The sequence below is a fragment of the Lathamus discolor genome, chromosome 1 (assembly GCF_037157495.1).
Source record: "Lathamus discolor isolate bLatDis1 chromosome 1, bLatDis1.hap1, whole genome shotgun sequence".
In the NCBI taxonomy this organism is placed as follows: Eukaryota; Metazoa; Chordata; class Aves; order Psittaciformes; family Psittacidae; genus Lathamus; species Lathamus discolor.
In genome coordinates, this window is record NC_088884.1 from 82,164,331 (window position 1) to 82,188,038 (window position 23,708).

At 39.4% G+C, this 23,708-nt stretch overlaps 1 protein-coding gene across 3 annotated transcripts in view; it reads left to right on the forward strand.

The window, feature by feature from the left end:
* The window catches only part of DERA (deoxyribose-phosphate aldolase), a 52,633-nt gene that overhangs the window by 18,121 nt on the left and 10,804 nt on the right, over positions 1-23,708 (forward strand). For 2 of the 3 annotated variants that reach the window (XM_065683347.1, XM_065683339.1), the window contains exon 6: positions 6,027-6,155. In XM_065683347.1, the coding sequence (XP_065539419.1) occupies positions 6,027-6,155 (129 nt within the window). Of the gene's footprint in view, positions 1-6,026; positions 6,156-6,583; positions 7,346-23,708 lie in introns of those variants that run through there. The other variant, XM_065683354.1, reaches the window with a different exon arrangement.

Here is a 23,708-nt window from a genome sequence, read left to right on the forward strand (position 1 = left end):
TAGTTTATGGTTTTGTGGGTTTTTTTACCGAGGGCAGAGTTGAAATTGTTTCCAAATGTTTTCTGAAAATTTAGTCATGAATGTGAATTTGTGTTGGGCACATATTTACATGGTCTTGAAAACAGCTACCTCAAGAGCAGAATTTACATGCCATGATGCTACAGGGTGAAAAATTATATTTAACCTGCCCATCCAAAAAAAAAAAAAAAAAAAAAAAAACTTACTTCAGGAGGTGATCTGAACATTTTGGTAAAAATCTAGCATTCTGAATTCCTGCTTAGCTTTCAATAAATGTGTGCTATTTATATGAACATGCAGGTTTCCATCTCTATCTAATGATTAAATATGGTACACAACAATGTATGAAGAATGTTTAAGGAAGATAGAAGAAGGGATGAAGAAATCCCTACATTACATAAAACTGAAAATTCTAGTGCAGTAGCTACGCCTGTGTTGAAGGTGCTTCATCAACTAGAGCTGCCTTGCAGTTGTGACAGAACCTCTGCTTATGCTTATAACACTAATAAATTTTTATCGTTATTTTCTCCTGTTGCCTGTCTTCACAATGTCAGGAGTTATTGACAAAAATATGTATGTGGTAGAGTGCTGTATCTTACCATTCATTTATTTTTAGCGTTTCTTCTAGCCTGTGCAATAATTGGGGTCACCATGATATAATAGCTTTGCTTTGTGATTTGTTTCAAAGGCTTGTTTGGGTATTAAATATTTTAGTGTCTATCCAATTATGTCAAGTTATTTTAAAGCAGTCCTTAAATATTGTTGGAGCTCTTTATGACACTCACGATATGTTTTCTAGATCTTTATGAAGTAATTGTTAAGATCTTTTTAAAAGTGCTGAACATGAAATCAGCTTTATTGGACAGCTAAATTATGCTGGAAAATAACACTAAATGGGATATAAGTTAGTGAACTTATATGTCTTTTACAACCTATTCGCTTTAAAAGCAATACTACTTTACAACAGTTTACTCAGCCATTGTCTTGTATCACTTGATGAAGTATGGATTAAGCTTAAAAATCAAAATTTAGATACCGTCTTCAGGCAGAGAATGTGGATATTGTCTTAAGGCACAGAATGTGGACTCCATATGGAAAAAAAGGTGAACACAGGTGAATTTGACAAACAAACTGGATTTATTTATATTTTTTTCCTCTGTTTTCAATTAATATGTTGGAGTTGCTGTACCTTCTGAAGCTGTCTGGGGTGCTGTAATAAGACTTCTATTTCTGTAGCTTTTAATGAACACCTGGACATACTGCACCGTCAGCAGCTTCAGAGATACTGTTAACCCATCACTTGCTCTATGTCAGTTGAATCTTCCTACAAAATAAGGGAAGTATGCCAGTATATTCTAAGATGTTTGAACACGGCTGCATCCATGAAATACAGTATGTATAACCTCATTGTGAAAGCTGCCTTTCAGTTCTGTTAGTAATTATTCAAATGGGAGTTGAGAGGCTTTGTTCAGGGTTTAGGGGCCCCTTTTGTGCCACATACTTTATGAACAGCACAGAGAAAATACATTCCCCACTCCAGAGACTTAGAAAAGACTCCACATGTTGTTTAGAAATACTATAGCTAGATTTACCATTTTCTAAGTGTGCAAGCTGATGTGGGATCTCGAAGTCTAGTTGCACAGTTTCTGTCTTATATTGTCAGAAGCAGCTCAGATTCTTGAAGTCAAGCTCTGTTTTCAGTTTCATGGGAATCACTGGAGCCTGGAGTTGCACATATGTGACTGAGAGTGGAACTGAAGGAGTCGTGTTGTGCTGATAGCCTTGTGCTTGTCATTTTGTTAACAAACCTGCCATTAACATGCAAGACAGAAGGGACTCCAGCTCATTTTCCAGTTTCCCATCATGATTACCTTGATCTTTTGGTCTAACAGAAATTGAAACATCTTCCCTCCTTGTCTCAGTTTCTTACCCTTAACATCAGTCAATGTGACTGACTAGATAAAAACAGCAAATAAGAGGAATAAAAAGAAAAAAAGAAAAGAAAAGGGAAAAAAAAGGTGTTTTTATCACCACATTTTTGGAGAAGAGCTGTTTCATAAAACTTTCAGCTGTGGGTTTTTTTTTTCCCCTTAATATTTTCATTTCCTTTGTAGGAGACATGGATTATCTCCTTTGTATTGTAATTCTTAGGACAAATGTATTAAACCAAAGCAAAAGACCATCTAGACCATTTAGGGCAGATTATAGCCAGCAGTAATTGTCAGGGATGTTTGCTTGAGAAGTGTTCAGGGGGAGGAACATTTTCTTTGGTGTATTTAATTGCTGCTAAAATCAATATAATGTACTGAATAGTTACACTTTTAGGAAAACCACAAAAAGGACACTTTCCAACAGATATTTTATGACAGTGAAATTAAAATTACAGCTATGAAAGTATATTTTTTGCCTATAAAATCTGAATTTTTCTGATTTCTATAAATGCATCCAGTAAAAACAGATCTAAAGTTCTTATGTCACATCAATTTTAACAGCTAAGTCAGTGAAGCTAATGCAGACTACATCAGTGAGCATCCTGGCTCCAAATATGTTCTATAAGGGTTTGCTTGCTTTGGGGTTTGTGTTTCCTTTAGGGGTTTGTGGTTTGTTTTTTTTCCTCCAGCGTAAGACTTAGACTTCTTTTAGAACAGATTGTTTTGGTGCTGTGTTCAAGACGTACTTTCTTGAGAGCTCTCAGTTTTCTTTTCCTTGTCATTAGCAGTTAGGAGCAGAGTCTCTTGCATCCTTTTCGTGGTGGCCTCAGCTCACAGCAGGGTTTTCTGTGGCAGAGGTTTTTCCCAAAATCTTTGTGCCGTAGTGGTTGCTAACCTGAGAAGCTCTGTGGCAGTTACTGGTGTTCTGCAGAGGTCACAGATGTTCCCAGAACTGCAGCATCCAGCTCTGCTCCTGTTCAGCCTGACAGAACTGAATAGTTAAGCGATGGACTTTTTGGCAGCACAAAGTGTCCTAGAAGCAGCCCAGGACCCCTTGAAACAGAGTGCATTGTCAAGTGTGATTAACTTCACCCATCCTTTAGATGCCAGGAAGTTTCAGGATAATCATGTTATTTGTGCCTTGATTTAATTCTGACTGGGTACATAAACTTTTTTATTTTTGAGAGGAGTAGGAGGTTTTGCACTTGTTTTGTAGCAAAGCAGTTCCTGCTTGCCCTGGGACTGGAATGCTCTGTACCAGAGGTAGTTGCATTTCTATTTGTGCTTTTACGGTAAGGTTGAGAATGTCCTATGAATGCCAGCTGTTTTCTGTAATAACTGGTCTCTGAATAAAGAGCAGTATTTACTACCTACACAGCTGCCCCATTAAAGCATGCCCACTTTTCCACCACCTCAGCTGAACTGATAGGCACGGATGATTGAAGATCCTGTGTTGTTCCTTTTTGTGGGTTGATCCATGCTGTCAGATAGTGAGACAGTTCAAACGATCTTGGCACTAATTGCATATAAAATAACCTTCCAACAACAGAGAGGGTGTGTAGCTGTGGTACTACAGTGAACAACAGCTATAAGGATATAATTTCTTTTAATGGAATCCAACCTAAATGTACATTTTGTTGATTTTATTTTGACATTTTTGGTGGTGTATCTTAAAGGAAGAAAAAACTCGAGTCTTTTCTTCTTGTTACTGAAACAAGAGCAAGATGAAAGCTGCTTTCTCTGGGCTTCCAAAAGCTTTGGGAAAGAGTCACTCCACAAAAAAGAGACTGCATTTGGATCTAACATGAGCAGTGTTCAAATGCACAAGAAAATAGCACAGGTTCTTTGTATTTTTTTTTTTTTTTGAGTCTCGATTTGATGTAGGTTCCTAGAGTATTATCAATTGATCAATAAAACATGTTAGACTGCATGCTAGTACTGATTAATTCACACCTTTGGTACACAGTAAGAACCAAGGTGAATCCTGGTGTCTCTAAAGGGACTTGCTAAGTGCATTAGCCAGCTGTCTACTAATGTGTGTAGTACCTCTCGGCAGATCACCCCAGCGATCCGAGCCCTGGCTGCCTGGTGTGCTGATGGATGTGCCGCAGTAGGATGCGGCAGCACTGCGGCTGGAGGGGAGGTCCAGCACCTGGCAAACCCTACTGTGTGTTTCCAGGTCTCACTTCAGGACTGAGGGGAAAAGAAAGTTTGTATTGCTGAAAGACTTTAGTCTTTATAGCCATATCCAAGACCTTTTTAGCAAGAAGGATTTGTTCAAAGCTGTATTTAGCATTCCATAACAGAACTTTCTGGCTATGTGTTTGGGGATTGAGTAAAATGTGTGAAAAGGACTCTCTTGCAAAGGATCCAGCTTGCTTATTTTGCATCTTTTTTTTTTTTCCTTAATTCAAATTCCAGAAATGGTTGCTGTACACTGTAAGAGCTGCTTTTCTTTCCACACTGCTGAATTTTACCAGAAGGGGTGGGAGGGATTCACTGTGCTCCTTCAGTTGTGTTACCTGACCAGGTCCACAAGTTGTAGCCTTTTTAAAGTCAATTATACCCATTTTATTCAGAGTCTGTGAAAATATAAAACTTAGAAAGTTAAGTATGCCTTTGGGCATGACACTTCATAAATCCTAAAACAGGAGTTCAGGAGCGGGGAGTTCTCCCCTGGACAATGTCCAAGAGCAGCCAAATGCTGGTCTGTCCTCCCTGTCCCTGCTTCTCCCTGTCTGCAGCTGTGTTGCATGGCAGTTCACTGAGTGGCAGTCAGTACAGATGGGATGTGTGCTGCTTTGTGTCAGGGACACACTGGCGGCGTGGAGATGAGAGCTAAGGAGAACCAAAGGTCAGAAGATAGGCTGATTGCAAGAGGCCCTGCAAGGGTGGTGGGGCTGTCTGTGGGGAGGGAAGGCAACTCCAGGGCAGGGTTTGCTTTTTGTTTTCCAACTGGTGTGAAGATACAGAGATAATGGTCTGCTTTATCTCCAATCTAAAAGCTTTATGTAAGTCAATCCTGCTGTCTCTGTCAGTGCAAGTGATAGTGCTTGTGTGTACAACAGCGGCTCATGACAAACCTCCTTCCTGAACTCCAGCTGGCTTCTCAGCAAGTGTGGGGCATCAGAAGTGGGGGGGGGGGGAGGGGATTGGAACTGTAGCTCTACAGCATGCTAGACAGATGTTGTCCTGCTGGCCCTTCTGCTGCAGTGCTTCCTTTGCACTTGCTGGGGCCGTCTGACATCACAACATAGGATGGTCCAAGTCCTCGTTAACCTTGTGGGCAATGCAACTGCTTGAGGTGGTTTGTAAACACAGATCCATGCAGATTTGCTGATTCTTGAGGTGTGATCCCAGGCCTCATTGTCTCTTCACCAGGGATATTAGCAGACCACACTGATTTTTTTTTTTTTTTTTCAGAAAGTTTTTATTTTCAAAAAACCTTAAAGTGGGATTCAGATGCCTAAACACAGGCATCAAGCTCCATCATCAGACTTCATGAGATGGTCCCATGGTACTGGGTGGAAAGTTAGGAAACCAAATGGAGATGTGGAGCCTCCAGGAGTAGCACCTGGGAGCCAAGCGGAATATATTGTGGCATTTTATGTGGCAGTAATGTTTGTCATTAGACAGCTTGGTCACACCTTTGGAGTCTTTTAGGCTGAGCCCTTTGGCAAACGTGGCTAAAGGAGTGTGATGACATGGTGTGGACAGGAAAGCACAGCTGTCCCTGAGTACTGATTCAATGTACTAACATTTATTGCTGAGAAAGCTGTTTTAAAATCAATCCTGACTATCATAGCATTTTTTACTCCTGATGTATTCATGAGTGTTTGGCATACTGTGCACATTCTTAGTTTTGAGAGAACTGACATTAATAGCTACTAAATTAAGTCTGAAACTGTGTGGCATTGTTAATTACCTCCAGTCATGTAATTTATTGAACTTACAAAACTTAGGTTCTTGAGTGCTATGACTATAAGATTGGAAATTAATCCAGAAGTGGAAATTACAGACATACTTGAAAATGTCTCTCAGGCAACTTTGATCATTTTCACACGCTTTTATCCACAGGTCTCTATGAGGAGATCCGTCAGTGCCGTGAAGCCTGTGGAGAAGCTCATATGAAAACAATCTTGTCAACGGGTGAACTGGGGTCCCTTGCTAATGTCTACAAAGCCAGTATGATAGCTATGATGGCAGGTAAATATATGTTGTTTCCTTTTTGAAGCTAAGAATGTCTTTGCTATGTTATTTATGAAGCTTAAAAAATTCTAGGTATGAAAGTTTAGTTTTGCCCAAAGTAGAAAAAAAACTATTATGCAGCATTGTTGAAGTTGCATGTATATTAATGAAATGTCATTTTTTGGTATAATCTACAAAAACTGCATCAAATGCTAAATAACACCTAAAACTGCTACAAAATTTGTGGAATGAGTAATATTTATTGTAAAATGTCTGATCCTTGATATATTTAATAAGGACACGTACATTTGGGGCAGCTACATGTATTATCTAGGCAACTGTGGTGAGCTACAGATGTGTAGGTAGATACGTCATAAGCTTATTTTAGATGGAGGGGAATTTCCCTGTAAAGATTCATGCTGACAGCTCTCTCTTCTGGTTTACAGTCACTTCTGCTAACCACCCTTATTAGAGTGTGGTTTGAGAAACCAACTGTACTGGAAATGCAGTAAGGGGGAGAACACCGCATGCTCCAGCAGGCACTTGGATGTGCTAGGATGTAATTGGTTTTAACTGGAATGCGCAAAATCAGTGACACTGACTACCGACAATTAATTGGCACTTCAAAAGGTGTCCAGTCTTCGTGGCTTTGAAGACTCAGTTACATCTGACCCAATGTTTAGAAGTCTGTCTGCCTTTATTCTGAGTCTTTCAGCCAAGAAACACATTCCTATGAGCATGATGGAGTTTTTAGGGGCTATGTATCGCTTGTAGGAATTACTTTTTTGCATAGCTATTGCCACTGAATGTAGCAAAGCACCTATTTGAGCCCAGATTTACAGCAATGTAGTCTCTGCATCTTTGGGTCTGTGCTGGTACAATTTTCCCTAGTTTAACCAGGATTTTAGGGACATGTATTAATGCAAAACTGGGAATTGGTTGATAAGGCTATGTTCTTTCGGCTCTGTTCTAGACACCTGCTTCTTCCACTGTCCTTAAAATAGGACTCTTCAAGTGTATTAATAGAAAGAAGTGTAAAGAAGAAACGCTTGGGTTAGTCTGTCTTATAAACTTACCTTCATTTTTGTGTTGATTCTTTTTTTCCTACTGTAAACTCTTCAGACCTGGATTTTTTTTCTTATTTTAGAGCAAGAAAATATAATCTAGTGTCTTGTCAGTATTTAAATAAATATTCAACTTGCTACTGACCTCATTGTCTCCTTACACACCACTATGCTTATCTACTTTAAATGAAAGGGGAAACATTTCAAGCATTTACATGCTCAGCTACAATGTCAATTGGTATCATTAGATACAGAGGATCAGTATTATGCCAGTAAATATTGCTTTTAATTAGAAGAGGTAGAAGAAATATACATTTGCTGTAGTTTAAACTGATGTAATAATCATAATGATCACTTATTATAAACATAGAGTAGTGAAAAACTCAGGTTGTAAAGCATTTTAACGTTTTCAGGTTCTTTGCTGGTGTAGTTTTTTTGAAAGACAGCAGATGGCTCTATTGTTAATGATTTTCCTTGCATAGTTATTCATTTTGAGAGATACTTATCCATCAGAATATATGCAGTAATTTCTTTATTTCAGTGTCTTGCTTTTTCTTTGTGGGTGGGTATAAAAATAAGAGTTTGTTGGTGCCCTACATACATGTATTGAGGGCCAGATTTTCAGACTAACTTGTCAGAACTGCTGAGAACTTCAAATTCCAGTTGAATTTTGTTTGATTTGTATATTTGTAGCATCTTGGGGAGGAAGTAATTTGGCACAGTACTTTTAAATTTTAGCTTTAGTATTTATATATTTTTTCAACTGGAGCTATGACTTTAAAGAGAAAGACAAAAAAACTGATGATTTTGTCATGATTTGTCAAGGCAACTTTTATCTGAACATAAAAAAGCAACAACTCTGATAAACCTGACCCTAGCAATTGGTTTTATATGCATAAGTTAGTTACACAATATAATGTATTCAACTGCAAAACTGGCTTTAGAATTTTTGGGTGTCTCTGGCCAATTGTGCCTGTCCTTTACACCAAAATTTGCTGTTCCTTCAGCTGTGCTGTTAGAAGTGCTCATCATGCTGTGTTGTAAACTGAGTTTTCAAAGCAATGTAGTTCAAAATCACTTTAGAAAATGGTTAATTAGTTTGCTGTTTTCTTTTGTGATTGGTTGGCAATATGTTGTGTTGGGTTTTTTTTAAATGGTCACAGCCTCAATAAGCTGTTTTACAGCCTTGCCTTGCGTGCAATTGTGCCAGTGCAACTGAAGGCATGGTGTGCAGTCCTTCAGCTGTTTTAACTTCACTATGCATAATGTAAGCCTATCATACAGGGAGCACAAAATCCTTACAGATGTTTATGTCGCCCTTGCTGAACATGCACACGTTCACCTAGGTCCTGGAGCACAAAGCCACAGATGTATCACAATGTGTATATAAAACATATGTATTTCCTGCATGTCTTATTTGTAAGACTCAGAAGGCTGAGAGAGTAACACAGTGCTGATTTATCAGTAGCACTAGAGTTTGCCTGGGATGCTTCTTGGTCTCTGACTTGGTCTCTCCGACTCAGGTTCTTCCACACAGAGGTCAATTTTACAGTGTATTTGCTGTTAAGGATCTCAGTCCCTCCCAATGAAGTTGCTCTGCTTTGCACAAAGCAATTAACTGAACAGGGAATACAACCCAGATGTCTCCTCTCCCAAATAACTTGACAAAATTTGTATAGTCATCCTTGTGCTGTCTTGAGGAACTATTGGTATATGGTGGGATCCACAGCATGTTACATTTAGTCCGATTCAGGTAGCAGGTGGGGGTTCAGCCTCTGGACATGAGGCCAGCTGCACAGATCACCGATTTGAAAACGGATGATAAAAAATCAGAAAATGTGCACCTCTTCACTGGCTGGGATTTTAAAAGAACTTTAAGGACCATGCTCAGGCTGGGGTGATGTGCCCATGCATTTGTATTCAAAGCAGATTGCACAGGCTGCTTCTGTAGGCAGACAGCTGTACTCTGAGTCATAGCCCTTGCAGGACGCAGCAGAAGCCATTCACTGTACATCAGCGGGTGAGGCTGAGCCCAGTCAGATGCGCAGATCCCACCAGTGCACTGGAGGTAGAAGCCAGTTGTAGAAATGGTGCTTTGCACAACATGCCTGAGTACAAAACGTTAATGTTCGTGCCTGCAAGAAAGTGTTGCTTCAAAGGAAGGTATGAGAATAATTTACCTCTATGTGAAGCAGTGGCTTTTGGCTGTGCCTGTGCCTGAAATTGTATCTCCAAAGTACCATGATGACTTTTTCTTCCTTCTCTGGCACAGTACCATAAGGAGAAAGGCATCAGGAATGGGAGCAGGCACACAGTTCCCTTAATTTCTCTTTAATCATACCTTGACTGACATATGATAAATTTCTTCTGGAATATTTAAGAACCTATTTCTGGGTGAAAGAGGCTGACAGCCCTCTAAGGGCAGTGACTCATCTTGCAAGAATAATTCTTGCAGTGCTAAGGAGGACATAATGGCAGGTAGGATTGCATATCAGTGGCTCTGTGTCACTGCCAAAGGTGCACACTCTTTTCAGAAGGCTGATCAAAAGAAAATATCAGTATTGAATCAAGGAGATTTTGGTCATTGGTTTATGATGTCCACTGCCATTTCTTGAGCTTTTTGAAGTCTTGATGGTGGTTTGAGTGTATGAGCTTCTCAAGGGAAACTGCAGCTTTGACTCTACCAGAATGCTTCCAAACAATGAGTAGAGCAAGCTAATCAACGGTTTTCACTGTCTGGTGTATACTTGTGTGAGCCATATCCATTTCTACAGGAGACATTCAATTCTGTATCTTTGTAGCCTCTTGGAATAAACAGTCCTAAGGAACACCAATGTGAGTGCCTGACACCAGCATACCAGCGGTAACTATTCTGTTTCTTTGTTGCAGTGTCTTTAAAAAAAAACCCCAAAGGGGTCTTGTGCACAGTTCTGTTGTGAGAGGTAGAACATTTTTTAACTTCCATTTTCTGACACAAGCGTCAGAGACTACCAGGGAAGCCAGGCGAGGAAGGGAAGTACAATGAACTTGCAGTGGGAAAGGAATGTTTCAGTAAAGATGTGGATGACTTAATTGCATATCACAGTCATATATAAGGTTTTTATTTTGGAAAATCATATTTTAACCATATTACCTAATTACAAAATCTTTATTGTCCTGTGTAACACTTCATATTAATTAGGATATGTAGACTGGGAGAGAGGTGGAGGAAGTGATTATGTAAACGTACTTTGATTTAAAAGTGAAAACTTAATCTGAGTAATTTTGACTGTGAAAGCTGCTCTTGATCATATAGCTCCTTTTTACATCAGGCTTTGCAAAGCTAAGGGGAGGACAGTGATGCATTAAAGGTATTTGTTTTCATTATATATATTGAAACAAGTACCTGTGGAAAGATCATGGAGCGATGCATGTTCTTCTGCAGCTCTATTAAATGTATGGGTTTAGGACATTTTTTTTTCATAGGTCATTAAGCAGTTAGTCAAATAAATTGTAAGCTGTACTGACTAATGTAAAAATTGAACTCAGAAAGGGCATGAATTAGTGCTAAACCAAACTAACTTCTAAAGTCTCTAGCACAAAAAACCCTGCAAAAAAATTGCAGGAAATGGCTGAGGCAGTAAGGTCTCTGATACTGATAGTCTAGAAGAAGAAACCTAAACCACATTAAATGTTTGATACTGTTCATTCCAAAGTGAACCAAAAGAATACAGCCAAATAGTTAAGAAAAGCCATGTCTTGCAGTTCTCTGGAGAGCCAGCTATCAGTTCTTCCAGGCTTCATCCCTCTTTACAGAACTGGTTCCAGTTAATACACACTTATTTTCATAGCAAAACTTACCAAATCTTAAAGTTGCAAATGGGCTGGCCTTGTGCTGGATTCAGAGGGAGACTGGCTGAGAGCTGTAGTATCCAGTCTTTGTGTCTTGAAGCAGAGAGCAGTGCTGCAAGGTTCCCTTAAAGAAAACTCAGGACACGCAGTGCTGTATGAGGAGGTTTCCTGGAATATTCCACTGCACAAAAGACTAGTCCTGAATTAACAAAAGATATCACAGTTTAATGATTGTAAGAATACAGAGTCCAAGAACTGTGGTTTGGAAATTTGCAAAGTAGTGCCTGGCTATGCCAAGCATTACCTCAGCTCTAAATAAGGTTTTTATACTGTACTTAATACTGGTGCAGATCCATTTTTAGTATGAATAATGGGAAGATGAATTCTAAGGTACAATAGCTGTTGTTTTGAGCACTGTCTTGTGAAGATTTGCTTCAGGCAGGACTAGGTGGTGTGGCTATAAACATGCTAGACACCCTCTATGTGCAAGGGATGATTTCCCTGCTGCTGGATGTGGACTGCTGTTATCCAAAACTTCTACTAAGCAAATGTTTCATGAAAAATGAAAGAGAAGGAAGGACTAGCAAAAACTAGCAAAATTTGATTGAAAAGCTAAGCATGCTTTGTGCAAATGTGACCAATGTAGGAAAAAAGACTGCTGAATAAGTTATAGTACTTTGCACTTATATAGCACTTTGCATCTTCAAAGCACATACTTACATTAGCAGAGTAAATCTTACAATTGGCCTGTGAAGTATGGAACAAAGATAATAACAGACAAGTCAAAAGTCAAGCCGAGATCAGTTGTGATTTCCTGACTTTAAATCCCACTCTCAATCCAAAGTTGAGGGTCCCCTCAATGGTATGTGAGCTATATTATGTATTGATTTAAGTATGTGCTTACAACTTCAGCTGTAATTTGATACTAATTCCGTCAATTATTAGAGCCCAGAGCATTTCCAAATGAAAGGAAAACCAAGGGAGGAGGCTTGGTAGCACATAAAACAAGATTTCAATTTGTGTGTTATTTTACATGTCTCAAACCCAACCAACTGTGTTGAGTTTACAGTATATCTGTAAAGGGTACACTTTACCCTGTGAAAGATCCATCAGAAATCAGGGTCAACTTGTGGCTGTCATCTTCTAAAAGCAGACTGGATCAAAATTGTCAGTTCCCTTCTACAGATGTGAACTGTTGCTGAGGGCTTTCCAGGGTGACAGATGCTATTCATCTCTGGTCTGAGGGTCCACTATAGGACAGGGTCAAACTAGTAAGTCTTACTCTTCTGAATGTGTGGAAAGAGGATTTACAGCATGACTAGTGACTAAGGCTTTCTTCGTCAGAGCCTGTTGGATGTTTCTTCTTTTCTTCCAACCAAGCAGAAGTCAGCATGAGCCCAAGGTGTGATGAGGCTTGCTTGCTCTTCCAGCTTGGCTGAGCTGCACTCACTGGCTGGGGAAGGAGGATGTTACAGTTCAGTGTATTCTTGGATCTGACTGCTCGTCTTCAGAGAACAAAGCACAATGTGGAGAGTTCTCCCACCTGTGTTGTCAAATGGTAGAGAATAATCCCATTTTTTTTTGGCTATGATCTTCTGTCAGTACAGATTAGATCAAGCGTGGGCATGATGAGCACATTTCTGAATTTCTGTTGGTTTACTGAGAGTGCATAAAAAGATGTTTATGTCAGCTCTCTTTCTGTCTGCATGCATGCAGACAATATCTCATTTGTCCAAAGATTTGCCCATTCCTTCAGAATTTTTAGATAAATTTGTACTTGCATAGTTTGTACTACTTCAGCACTTTGCATCATGCAGATGCAGTGTTGTGTCATTTTAGGAACATAGCCTTGGTTATTGTCCTGAATATATAGAAGTGCTTGCAGTTGGTTGTTGTAAGAGGCTCATCAGGACAGTAATTAGCGCTATGGAATTATACTAGTAGGTGATAACTTTACTGTCTGCTGCATCAGAAGTCCTTCATTCTGCATAGTCTGTGGTTGTTATGCATTTCAGAGCTCTGGTTAACATTAGTGAAAGCTTAGAGCAAGAAATAAGCACAAAGCACTATGGAAAATCAAGATATAGAGCAGGTCAGAGTGACACAGTCTGTCTCAAAATTTTGAATGATATTATGGACTAAAAAGTTGTTGAATTAAGAGTTACATCAAAAGATTGATGGTCTTTAAATACAATCACTCTAAAAGAGTTCTCTGCAGGAACAAGTGATTTCATTTATTCTGCTACAGAGTGGGGGGAAATAAAAAAGCCAGTGGTATAAAGGCTGCTCCCTTAAATGATGTAATTGCCTACAAGCCTAACAGTGATACTGCAGCTAATCACTAGAAATAACGTAGGCATGATAGATAAGCTTGGAGTTGGAAAGTTCTAACAATGCAATCACAATATCCTCAGGTTTGAATTACTGATGAGAGGCCATACAAAGAGCAGAAACAGAAAAAAAAATGTTGGGCTTGAATAAAGCAGACCTTGAAGGAATGCAAAATGAGACTTTAAAATCTGCCTGGAACTCAATAATGTATGTATAGGGAATCAGAAGTAAAGGAACAGAAAGTGGTTGAGAAACATTGCGGCAGGCTCTAATGAAAAGTCTGTTCAGTAGAGTCAAAAGAGCAACAGAACTCTGTATGGGTAAGTAAAGAAGACAAGTAATAGGTAAGGGAAACAGAGATATTGGGAGAAAAAAGATACAAAGAGTCTGTGAAGGGAGAATAGAGTGTATACGGTAAAGCCTTATTTGTTTGCAGTTTGTTAAGCTAGAAACCCAGACATGCATGCAATGCCCTGTTTGTTATGCATTTATTTATGTGCTTGCTGAACTGTGCACTAGCCTATGCAGCCGTAGCTGAAGGGAGATAGTTATCTGGAGCTGTTCATGTTTGTCATACCAGGATTCCTGGCAACTCAATTTGCTAATTTTTTGAAAGGTCTAATCTATTAGTGGTATTCTTCTGTAATCAGAAAATAGCAAGATACACTCTCTACTGAAGTCAGAGAAGAAATACCAGCGTAAAACAGAAGACATTTGTTAGCTCTGTACCTGTTTGTTTGATTTTGTGTTACCCACAGCATCATTCGGCTTTCTCCATCCACCATTCTCATTTACAAATGGAAACAGTGCTATTTCCAAGCACTTCGCACCAGAAGAATATTGAGTTAAGTCAGGAAGCCAGAAGATGTGTAGGATTGTTTGAGGTAGCAGAATGACTCCTAACTTATCGTCACCTTTGACAATTCTGTAAAATTCTCTGCTTTTCTATATGTAAAATTAACATTGTGCATTTTATAGGACCTCTGTGAGATCTAGTAAATTAAGATGTAAGCAGAAATATGTTCCTCTCATTAAAAGGCAAAAGTTTTTCATGTCTGCGTAGGAAGAATGAATACCCTTAGTCAAGATTGAAATTGGGAAATGGAGCAAGAGGAAGTATGGAAATCTGTTGGGAGCTGCTGACTCTGATTTACTAGTTCAACCAGCCCTGGGAGTTAAAGTGGAGGTGGGAGCTGGCACAGCTTCTCATGACACTCTATGGTGATGGTGTTGTGTACTGCCTGATTGACCAGCACTGCCAGTAGCAGCAGGGAGGTCAATTCCCTTCAGCTGTTTTCATAACACCCCACTAAATGTTCTTTTAAATGAAAGTGTTCTGCTGTGCCTCCCGTGTGCCTTGCTGTGCTTTGGTGATCCCCCTGCACTGAGCAAACTGGAATGAGCTGTATGTGACAACATGAAATCATAGATGAGAGGTGTCCCCAGAAATCCTAGGACTTGTCACTGGGTCTTAGAGGAGGGTTTGAACCCTGATCTGCAGATTTCTGCTGCTTAACCTGTAAGAAAGTGGCTATTCTTTATGCTTCAATCTTTGAAACTGGCTGTGAAATAGTAGATTACACTGAGGAGGCATGTACTGACAGCATAACATACCATTGAGAGGGATTAACCTTCTATTAACAAACTATCCTAAATGCCTGACTAGTGTTTTTCTTTTGCTGATATTCAAGATCTTTACAAAGTGTGTTGATTAAATAATATCTAAATGGTATACTTTCAATTTATAGCAACTGAGGCAGGGAGGTGAGAAGGCACACCCCCCCCCCCCCCCCCGCATTAACTTTCCCCATGAATGAAACCTTGTTTCTATGTGTCCTGGTTTTGAGCAGCAGCAGTCATTTTTCTCCTTCTTAGGAGCTAGTACAGTGCTGTGTTTTGATCTTTTGGCCTTGGAACAGTGGTGATAACGCCGATGTTTTCAGTTGCTGCTCGAATGTTTGGTCTGGCCAAGGACTTTCTGAGCCTCATGCTCTGCCAGGGAGGAGGGGAGGCCGGGAGGAAGCGGAGACAGGACACCTGACCCAAACTAGCCAAAGAGGTATTCCATACCACAGCACGTCATGCCCAGGATGTAACTTGGAGTTACCCGGAAGGGTTGGTACTGGAGGGTTGGAGAAGGTATCGGTCGGTGCTTGGCTGGGGGGAGTGGGGTGAGTTATTGGTCGGCTGGTGTTGAGGTGTTGTATTCTTTCCTCTTGTTATTTCCTTTAGCACTATTATTATTAGTGGTAGCAGTAGTGATTTGTGTTATACCTTAGCTACTAAACTGTTCTTATCTCAACCCGTGGGAGTTGCATTCTTTTCGATTCTTCTCTCCGTCCCTCCAGGAACAGGGGGAGGGCAAGAAGGGGGGGGAGTGAGTGGACGAGGTTTGTGGTTGGGTTTAAACCACGACACTATGTTAAATAATTTCTTAAAATTTGAGTTAAAACTTCTGAAGTTTCATATCACCTCAGGCTCGGAAATCGTTGCACGATGAATAGTTCTAGTCAAACATGCCATCAAAATAACACGGCTTTCTAGCAAAAAACTTTGCTTCTGTGAAGCTCTGGTATAGAAGGTAATGGTTTGAGAAAATGCAATTTTAAAACATGGAAATATTATGCAAAATCGGTAGATGTACAGGGTGCTATTTATTTCTCTGATTTTTCAGTTTTGTTTTTTTTTTTTATTCTGGCAACAGCAGGTGTGAAATTCTACTAAACCAGTGAAAAATAAAAATAAATATTTAATTTACTGTATCTATCAATTATACAAAATTGGCTTATGAAATATTAAAGTATCTTTTAAGAGGTAGCAAGTAGGAACACCAGTTAGAAAATCCAGTCCCTTAACAGAAACTTAATATAGATGTGGAAATAAACTAAGCATGATTCTAGGGTTGTAGGACATGGACTTTTTTTGTTGATTTTTAAGGTGCCAGGGCCTAGTGTTTGTGCCTGTGTAGTTTGAAGGTATGTGCTCGTGACAGCAGAAATGTAAAATCAGCCTTCTAAAGACAGATGTTGAATGAAAATACATGTTAGGTTATGTGATCCTGAACAGCAATAGGTTATTTTAAAACACTATGTACACTCATTTGAATAAGCACATTTAATCATAAGGAGCAGGAGTACAGTGGAAAACAAAGCAGCATAACAAGACATGGACACAAACATAAGTAAAATACATACTGAGACACAAAAGTGGGACAAAAATTAGTCGTGAAACAAGAAGTTTGTCATAAGGAGGTTATGGACAGTTTACTATGATGAACTAGATGTTAAAACACATAGAGATCAATATAAAGACATTCACTAACTTTTAACAGCTCATGTCCTGATGGTGCTAACACTGTATTTCAAAGTGTTACATTATTAAGAGCAGATAAACAGGCTGAATACCCAAGCTGACTGCCAGGTTGCATCATGCCGTGCTCAGAAGAGAACTTCATGGCTTTTCCCAGCTTGCCTCCATGGTTGTTTGCTGTATTTTTGTTGAGTTGCAGAAGGGACTTGAACTTCCTTGGTAGGTACCTGAGTTACTTGAAGCCTGTCTCCCAGGCTTTCTGCACTCCTTTGATTTGTGTTGCCAAAGTGCAAACCATGTTAGGAAGACACAGAAAAGAATGGAGGATGTTCCTTCTTTGGTACTATACTCTGGGATTTCATCCCCTGGGAAATGCTCCTGATTTATATATTAAAAAAAAAAAAAAAAAAAAAGGAAAAATCCTTTTCTGAAATTGAAGGTTTTAATTTCAACATCTCTCAGATAAGACAATTTCTAGTTTCTGACTATGCTTATTTTATAGTTACCAGAGACAGTAGCTTTCCCGGACCTGTCTGTAATAGTCCTGCTTTTGAGAGAACTTTTTCAAAGACAGAGATGACAGCAAAGTCCATAGTCTTCCCAGCAAGTCAGCAGGGACCTGACGTCTGATTGTCACTTGTACCTTTGATGTTTCTTCCCCTCTGGCATTTGTGCTATAAAGTGATTTCCCTGCAGTGTAGAAGTGCAGCTGATTTCTTAAGTTAAGTTCTCTCTAAATCTAAGATGTTGAAAAGATTCCTTGTTCATGATGCCAGGACTTTTTCTTAAGCAAAAAGTCTTTCTTCTGTCATCTTTGCAATTACACTGCCAATCCAATGTCCAATTTACCAGCCAATCCCAAATATTGCAGAGGTGAAATCTTGGGGTTTATCAAGAGATTTGTAAACTCATCTCTAAGGGACCACAAAGGAAACAGATGACAGTGTTTCATATTCTGTGCAGCACATTAAATTTATAAAATTAAATTATGCAATACAAAATTATGAAACATATATCTTAAAAAGCTTCCTTCCCACTGGTCCTGGAAATTGGATGTGTAGAGAGCTCAAAGGAAATACAATGCCTTACACATAAATGGAGCTTGAAATGAAAGATGAAAAAGCAGCTTGGTGGGGTGTGATGGAAAGGGATGCCATGATTCTCATGACTTCTAGTCCCCAGTAAGAACAGGGATAGCATTTTCAGGTAGATCTTTGATAACATGATACCATATGCATGATGTTGATAGCTAGCTGGTTACATCTGTGTTGTAATCAAGTGCTGTGTTTGCAGCTACTTTGGGTATGAGCAAATTTAGCTTCTCAGCAGTTCGCTTGGTTGCCAGTTGCAGCATGGTTGCAGTTTCAAGGCAAGCTCTTCCAGGAATTTCAGATGGATGGACCCTGTACTGTTATACTGCTGCTATTTAGCGAGGGGTAAAGAGAAGCCTTTAGGTTTGAAGTGCTCCTGTTCCTTTTTTACTGCCTGAAGAAACACAGGAACATGCAGAGCACTGTGCAGTCTATTGCTGCAGATGAGAACAAATAACTATTAATTAGTAACTCAGCTGCATTTTATTTCTCAAAAATAATTCAGAGAAAGGTTCCGCCAGTTCAGGTTATTGTCTAATGTCTGGTTCATGAAAGACAGAGGCGGGAGAGGATCTGAGATTATTAGAGTGGAATTTTTAAATGGCAGAAGGCAAAGGGAAGGTGAGAATAGAATCCGTTCAAGTTGGAAGGAGGCAACTAATGTGGCATTTGAGGTATTGGCAATGCGTTCTATGTTATTCATGGCCATGACTTCAGTATGGCTTGTAGGTTTTCTACATTTTCATTTGCTAAATTAGGTGGGACATCACATAAAGAGTAAAGTAGTCAGTGAAATGTGGAAAGTTTCACATCATCACAGTCATGCAAAGCCTGCAGACTCCTTTCCACAAAATGCGAGTTGCTACAGCACTGATTTTTATGTAAATTTACTGGTGAATAATTTAAAAAGACATGTTTATTTTTTAATAAAAAGGAAAGATATAAATTGGCTGAGTGTTCCTAATGTTACTTACAGCTGCCATTGAGCAGATGTTAGGGTTTCTTAGTGGTATGCTAGACCAAAATAAGTTTTATGAATAAACAAACAATTTCATTTTACTACCAACTCTTTCAGGCTGATTCTCTCCCAGATTCACAATAAATGGCTTTTTAAAGCCTCCTCATAAATAATTACCTTTCTTGTGCCACTTTTTTTCTAGGCACTTGGATTTTAATTACAATGATGAACTGTTTTAATAAGTTGTTAAATAATTTTATCTTTTTAGGGCTGAATCCATTTTCCATCTCTCTTAGACTTCATTGGTTCCTGGGATTTTAATACTTATAATTCTTGCTAATTCACTTGATATCACACTTTCACTCGCCTTTATAAATTCACATTGGAGAAGCAAACATCATGCAGCAGCATCTTTTAATCTTTTCCTTCTGAACTTACCCACATACACCCACCTTAGCCTGATGGTTAACAATGGTCCCCTGTTACTAGTAACCATTTTGTTTAACTCAGTCATTTTGATCACAGTAGGTTTGAAAAGGTAGGTGATTAAGTGGAGACAATGTGGTTTTGCTTTGGGCTGATGTCTGCAGGCCTTAAAGCACTCTGCCGAAAATACCTAACAAAGTAAACACTGTGCTTAGTTGGATAGATAAGGGATCGGCAACACTGCTATACTCCAGTGTTTTCCAATGTAAATACTTATTAGATACCTTTGTTTGTGATCTGATGTAGAGAAATGCTGAACACATAATTCCATGTAACTTCCGCTGTGATTCAGTTTCTGTGAAAAGCAGCTGCTTTATTGAAAAGTACACATCACTTGCTATTGGAGGCAGGGTGGGGAGGAAGAGCCACGTGACAGGTTTTTAAACTTACTGGTCTTTAGTCTCATGGCATGACCAGAATTTACTTAATTAAAAGTGACTGCTGTTAAAACCAAAAACTCCACAGATCGTGTTTAGACTTACTGGTTTGTTTTTTTTTAATGTATGAAACACAAAACATGGAGCAATTTGTTCACTGAAAGGATGGGCAGGCTTTGGAACAGGCTGCTCAGGGCAGTGGTGGAATCACCATCCCTGGAAGTGTTCACAAACTGTGTAAACAAGGCCCTTACTGACATGGTTTAGTGATGGACATGGCACTGCTGGGGTGATGGGTGGACTTGATGATCTTAAAGGTCTTTTCCAACCCAGTTGAATCTATGATTCTATGTCTTATGATCCCACTCCCTACCACTGAACAACTGGAGTCACTACAGGAAATATTAATACCAATTTAGATATTGTTAGAAGTCATAGTTAACAGTGTGGATCTTGCAAGGCTTTTCTTTCACTGGGGCAGGGTCTGTCCACATCAAGTATGTGTTTCCTTGGAGTGCAGCCTTGGGTAGCTTTGAATACTGTTATGCTCTGTACAACCTGAACAGTGCATGTTTAGGACCTAGCTCACATGGGGAGACAGTTCTGAAGCTTTTTGCTATTTATGTCAGAAGTTTAGGATTACAGATGAAAAGCTGCAGACCAGGTGGTTGTGCTTGCCGGTGTGATGGTGTCACCATCACTACCTCTACAGTTTGGAAAGTGACAACTTGGTAAAACACAGATAATGTTTTGCTTGACCACTCCTATTTCTGAACATGTAAGCGTGGATGAAGAAGCCATTGGGAACAAAGTGAGGCTCTGGAATACTGCCATGCAAAGCTACAAACTTTAGATGGATTTTTTTTTCCCCCATAAGAAAGACATAAAATGTACTGTCTCAATGAATAGTGACATCTAATAGCTTTCCACTAAATACCTATGAGGATACATATACATCTACCACAAAGAGAGATTGATACTCAATTTCTTTCGTTCACAGTATTTCAATAAAAAGAGTGGAATGCCAAAGTACAAAATAGTAATATATATTTAGTGTAGGTTTTTAAAAATATAAAACCTATATATAAAATGTAGATTTGAAGAATGAAATATCATATAATTTTCATTTACCAGCGAACTAACAAAATGTGCATTTCTATATCGGTTTCAATTATTTTTAACCAAAACCCAGGCTGTTGTTTCATTCTTTTGGTACTTTTGGTTTGAGATGCTTGCCATGATTGCACTCTGTGACCAGATCAGCACAGAGGCTGTTGATAAATGGAGGTAGAGAAACAATGCCCCAGCATATTAAATACCTTTTTATGAGTTGCTGCCTATTTCTGATGGTGCTTAAGGGTCTTTTTGATTTCCTTCATTTTTTAAAGTAGTGCTCAGTAGATTGTTATGCCAGAAATGTCTGACTGAATTTATCAGCCACATGCCTTCATAAAGCATCCCTTTGAAATAAAATTGTTAGTTTTGCCATGTAAGCATCATTAATAATACAGTGGGGGAAAAAAAGATTTATTAAAAAGCCAGAAATGTGTCTTTCCCTGACCCCAGCAGAGAGGTGCCCTGCTGCTTGCAGTGTGGCTGCACAGTCAGGGGTTTTACCTGTTTTTTTATTGAAGAGGACTGGCAGGCTTTTTGGTATTCAGGCTACCTGAAGAGCTGGAAACCTTGTAAAACAACCCTACTGATGGTGGTGAAAGCATCTGCCAGTACCTGGAAGTTCTCACCTTCATTGCAGCCTACATGGATGTGCTTCTGCAATTTTGCCCGTCAAATTATCAAGGGTGGGGAAAGAAGAAGAAAACATTCTGAGGGACAAAAGCTTCTGCGAGGCAGGAGCTGTGGGTAAGATCAGTACCTTTTAAAACAGTCACAGAATGCCATTTTACTACACTGCCAAATGTGTAGGTAAGGCCTTCCAGACTGTTACCCTCTGGATATTTGTTGCACCAGGAGAATGCCCAGTGCCTGCACCTCGGAAGTCCATGATAGATTCTATGTGCTTGTAAGTCGATTGTATTGAAGACTTTAAAGTATCATGAAAATTAAACTAAAAGTTCCTAACATTTTCCTAGTAATTGGCTGATCACTGAAAATGGAATATTCAGCCCTCTATTCAAGGCCCTAAGTAACCTATTCTACCTGATTTGGAAAAGCCAGGGGAAAACAAACACATCATAGATGAGTCTGATGAGATCTGGTACTTGACACTGGCCACAAAGTGCTCTTGGGAAATGCCTTGGATACTGGAAATCCCCCCAGTACTGAAGCCTCCACCTTTGCCAGCTGCCTTTTTTTGTGTAGGGAACAGTGTGGAAAAAGGGCCCAGGCTGTCTGTTTGACCTCTGCATGACAAAGAGACTGGATGCTGGGCAGATTCTGTCTGTGGCATTAAGACATGACTTTTAAATTGCAAAAATCAATCCTGCCTTCTTCTGGGTTAGAGTCAGAACAGAATCTTAAACTGCTTTTATCTTGAGGTGTTGAAAAAACACTCAAAATGACATTGAAGTGTCATGATTTTGGCTGTAATATGTTTGTTTTTCTAAAAAAATCTTTAAAATTCACAGCACCATCTTGATAAAGTAGTCTGATTTCCTACTTCCTTTGTTCAGTCTGGAGTATTTCCAAATGGATTTTAAACAGCTATTTCTTCTATTTGAGTAATTTTGTTACAAGCTAATAGGCAATATGTAGGCATACCTGAGTTTTAATGTTAACGTATTTGTTTCGAAGTTGCTATCAATATTAAAAAGCAAAAAGCTAAATGTGTCTGCTAAAACACGGTATGTAATATAGCATGTAGTACCATGATTCTAAGCAGTCATGCATATTTATTATTTTCTTCCAAATTGCAGTGCTATTACTGGTAGATATTTCAGGGGTTTAGCCTCAGTCTGTAATATGTCATGTACTGGACAACATTTTGAGAGACTGAGATGTATCGATCCAAGACCAAGAATACCAAGAGGGAAAAAACCTGACCTAGATCAGTGCCGGTTTAATTATATCACAGTTTAGGATAGTTTGTCATTGTTTAGATTAGTTTAAGTGTGAACAAGTAAATGGTGCAATGCAATTGAGTATTTGTAAAGGAAGCTTAAAGGGTGAGATTGAAAATCAAGTCTACTTTCTCCCACAGCATTTTAATTTTTCACCCAGCATTTGGTTCAGTGCTGAGAACCTGAGTGCCTTCATCTAATCTGTAAGGAGAGGCCAGCCTTTATGTTGCTTTATAAAGGAGCAACAACCTGTTTTAGCAGCAACCTCTGTGTTACTGGTAAAGCGATGAGAATGAATGTTATGGTTCCTTCTCAAACACTCAGCATGTCTTTAGCTGCTGTATGTGGGACACTAATACTCTGCCAAAGCAGAGAAAGTCACCATCCCCCTTTTAGCCCCTGTCCACATCCACATCCCTGTACAGAGACAACGTGTTATTTTATGTTTAGCTTTTTTATGCAAACGAAGTCTTTTGGACATTAGGGCAATTTGCAGAATTCAGCCATCACTATCTTTTCAGCAAGGAGTCAGAAGAAGGTGTTGAAAGATGTGACTGCCTTTTTTATAGGTAGCTGCTGTGTAATTGTGGAGATGGTGGTGGCCATGAGAGTGGGCAGGTCTGTGGCTCAGTGCCTCCATGCATGCTGTGGAACACTTCCACTAGAATTTATGGAGCTGCTGTAGCAATGCTCACCAGTAGCACACTCTTCATGCTTTTTCAGTTTGTGGTTCTGCTACTCCCTTCCCCTTACTCTTCAGGTATATTGGTAGCTGATGGAATAGACTCATCTTAAAGCTCACAGCTAAGAGCTAATGGCTCTTCCAGCAGCATGTAATTGCCTGAACTGCTCCTGCATCCTGGTATCTCCCAACACAACCTCTGTTGGGCAATATGACAGGGGACTGGGGGCATGTTTCCATCTGCACTTTAGTATAGTTTGAAGCCTAAAGCAAAGAACCCCCATCGATAATGATTCCAGATGTGGCATTTGAGCCTGAAGCACATGACAATTGTTTTCTCTTTCACTGTACCAAATAGAGACTGGATTGGAAGAAATGCTTTAAAAATAGTAAGAGCCCATGCCCTATAGACAAGGAACAGAAGG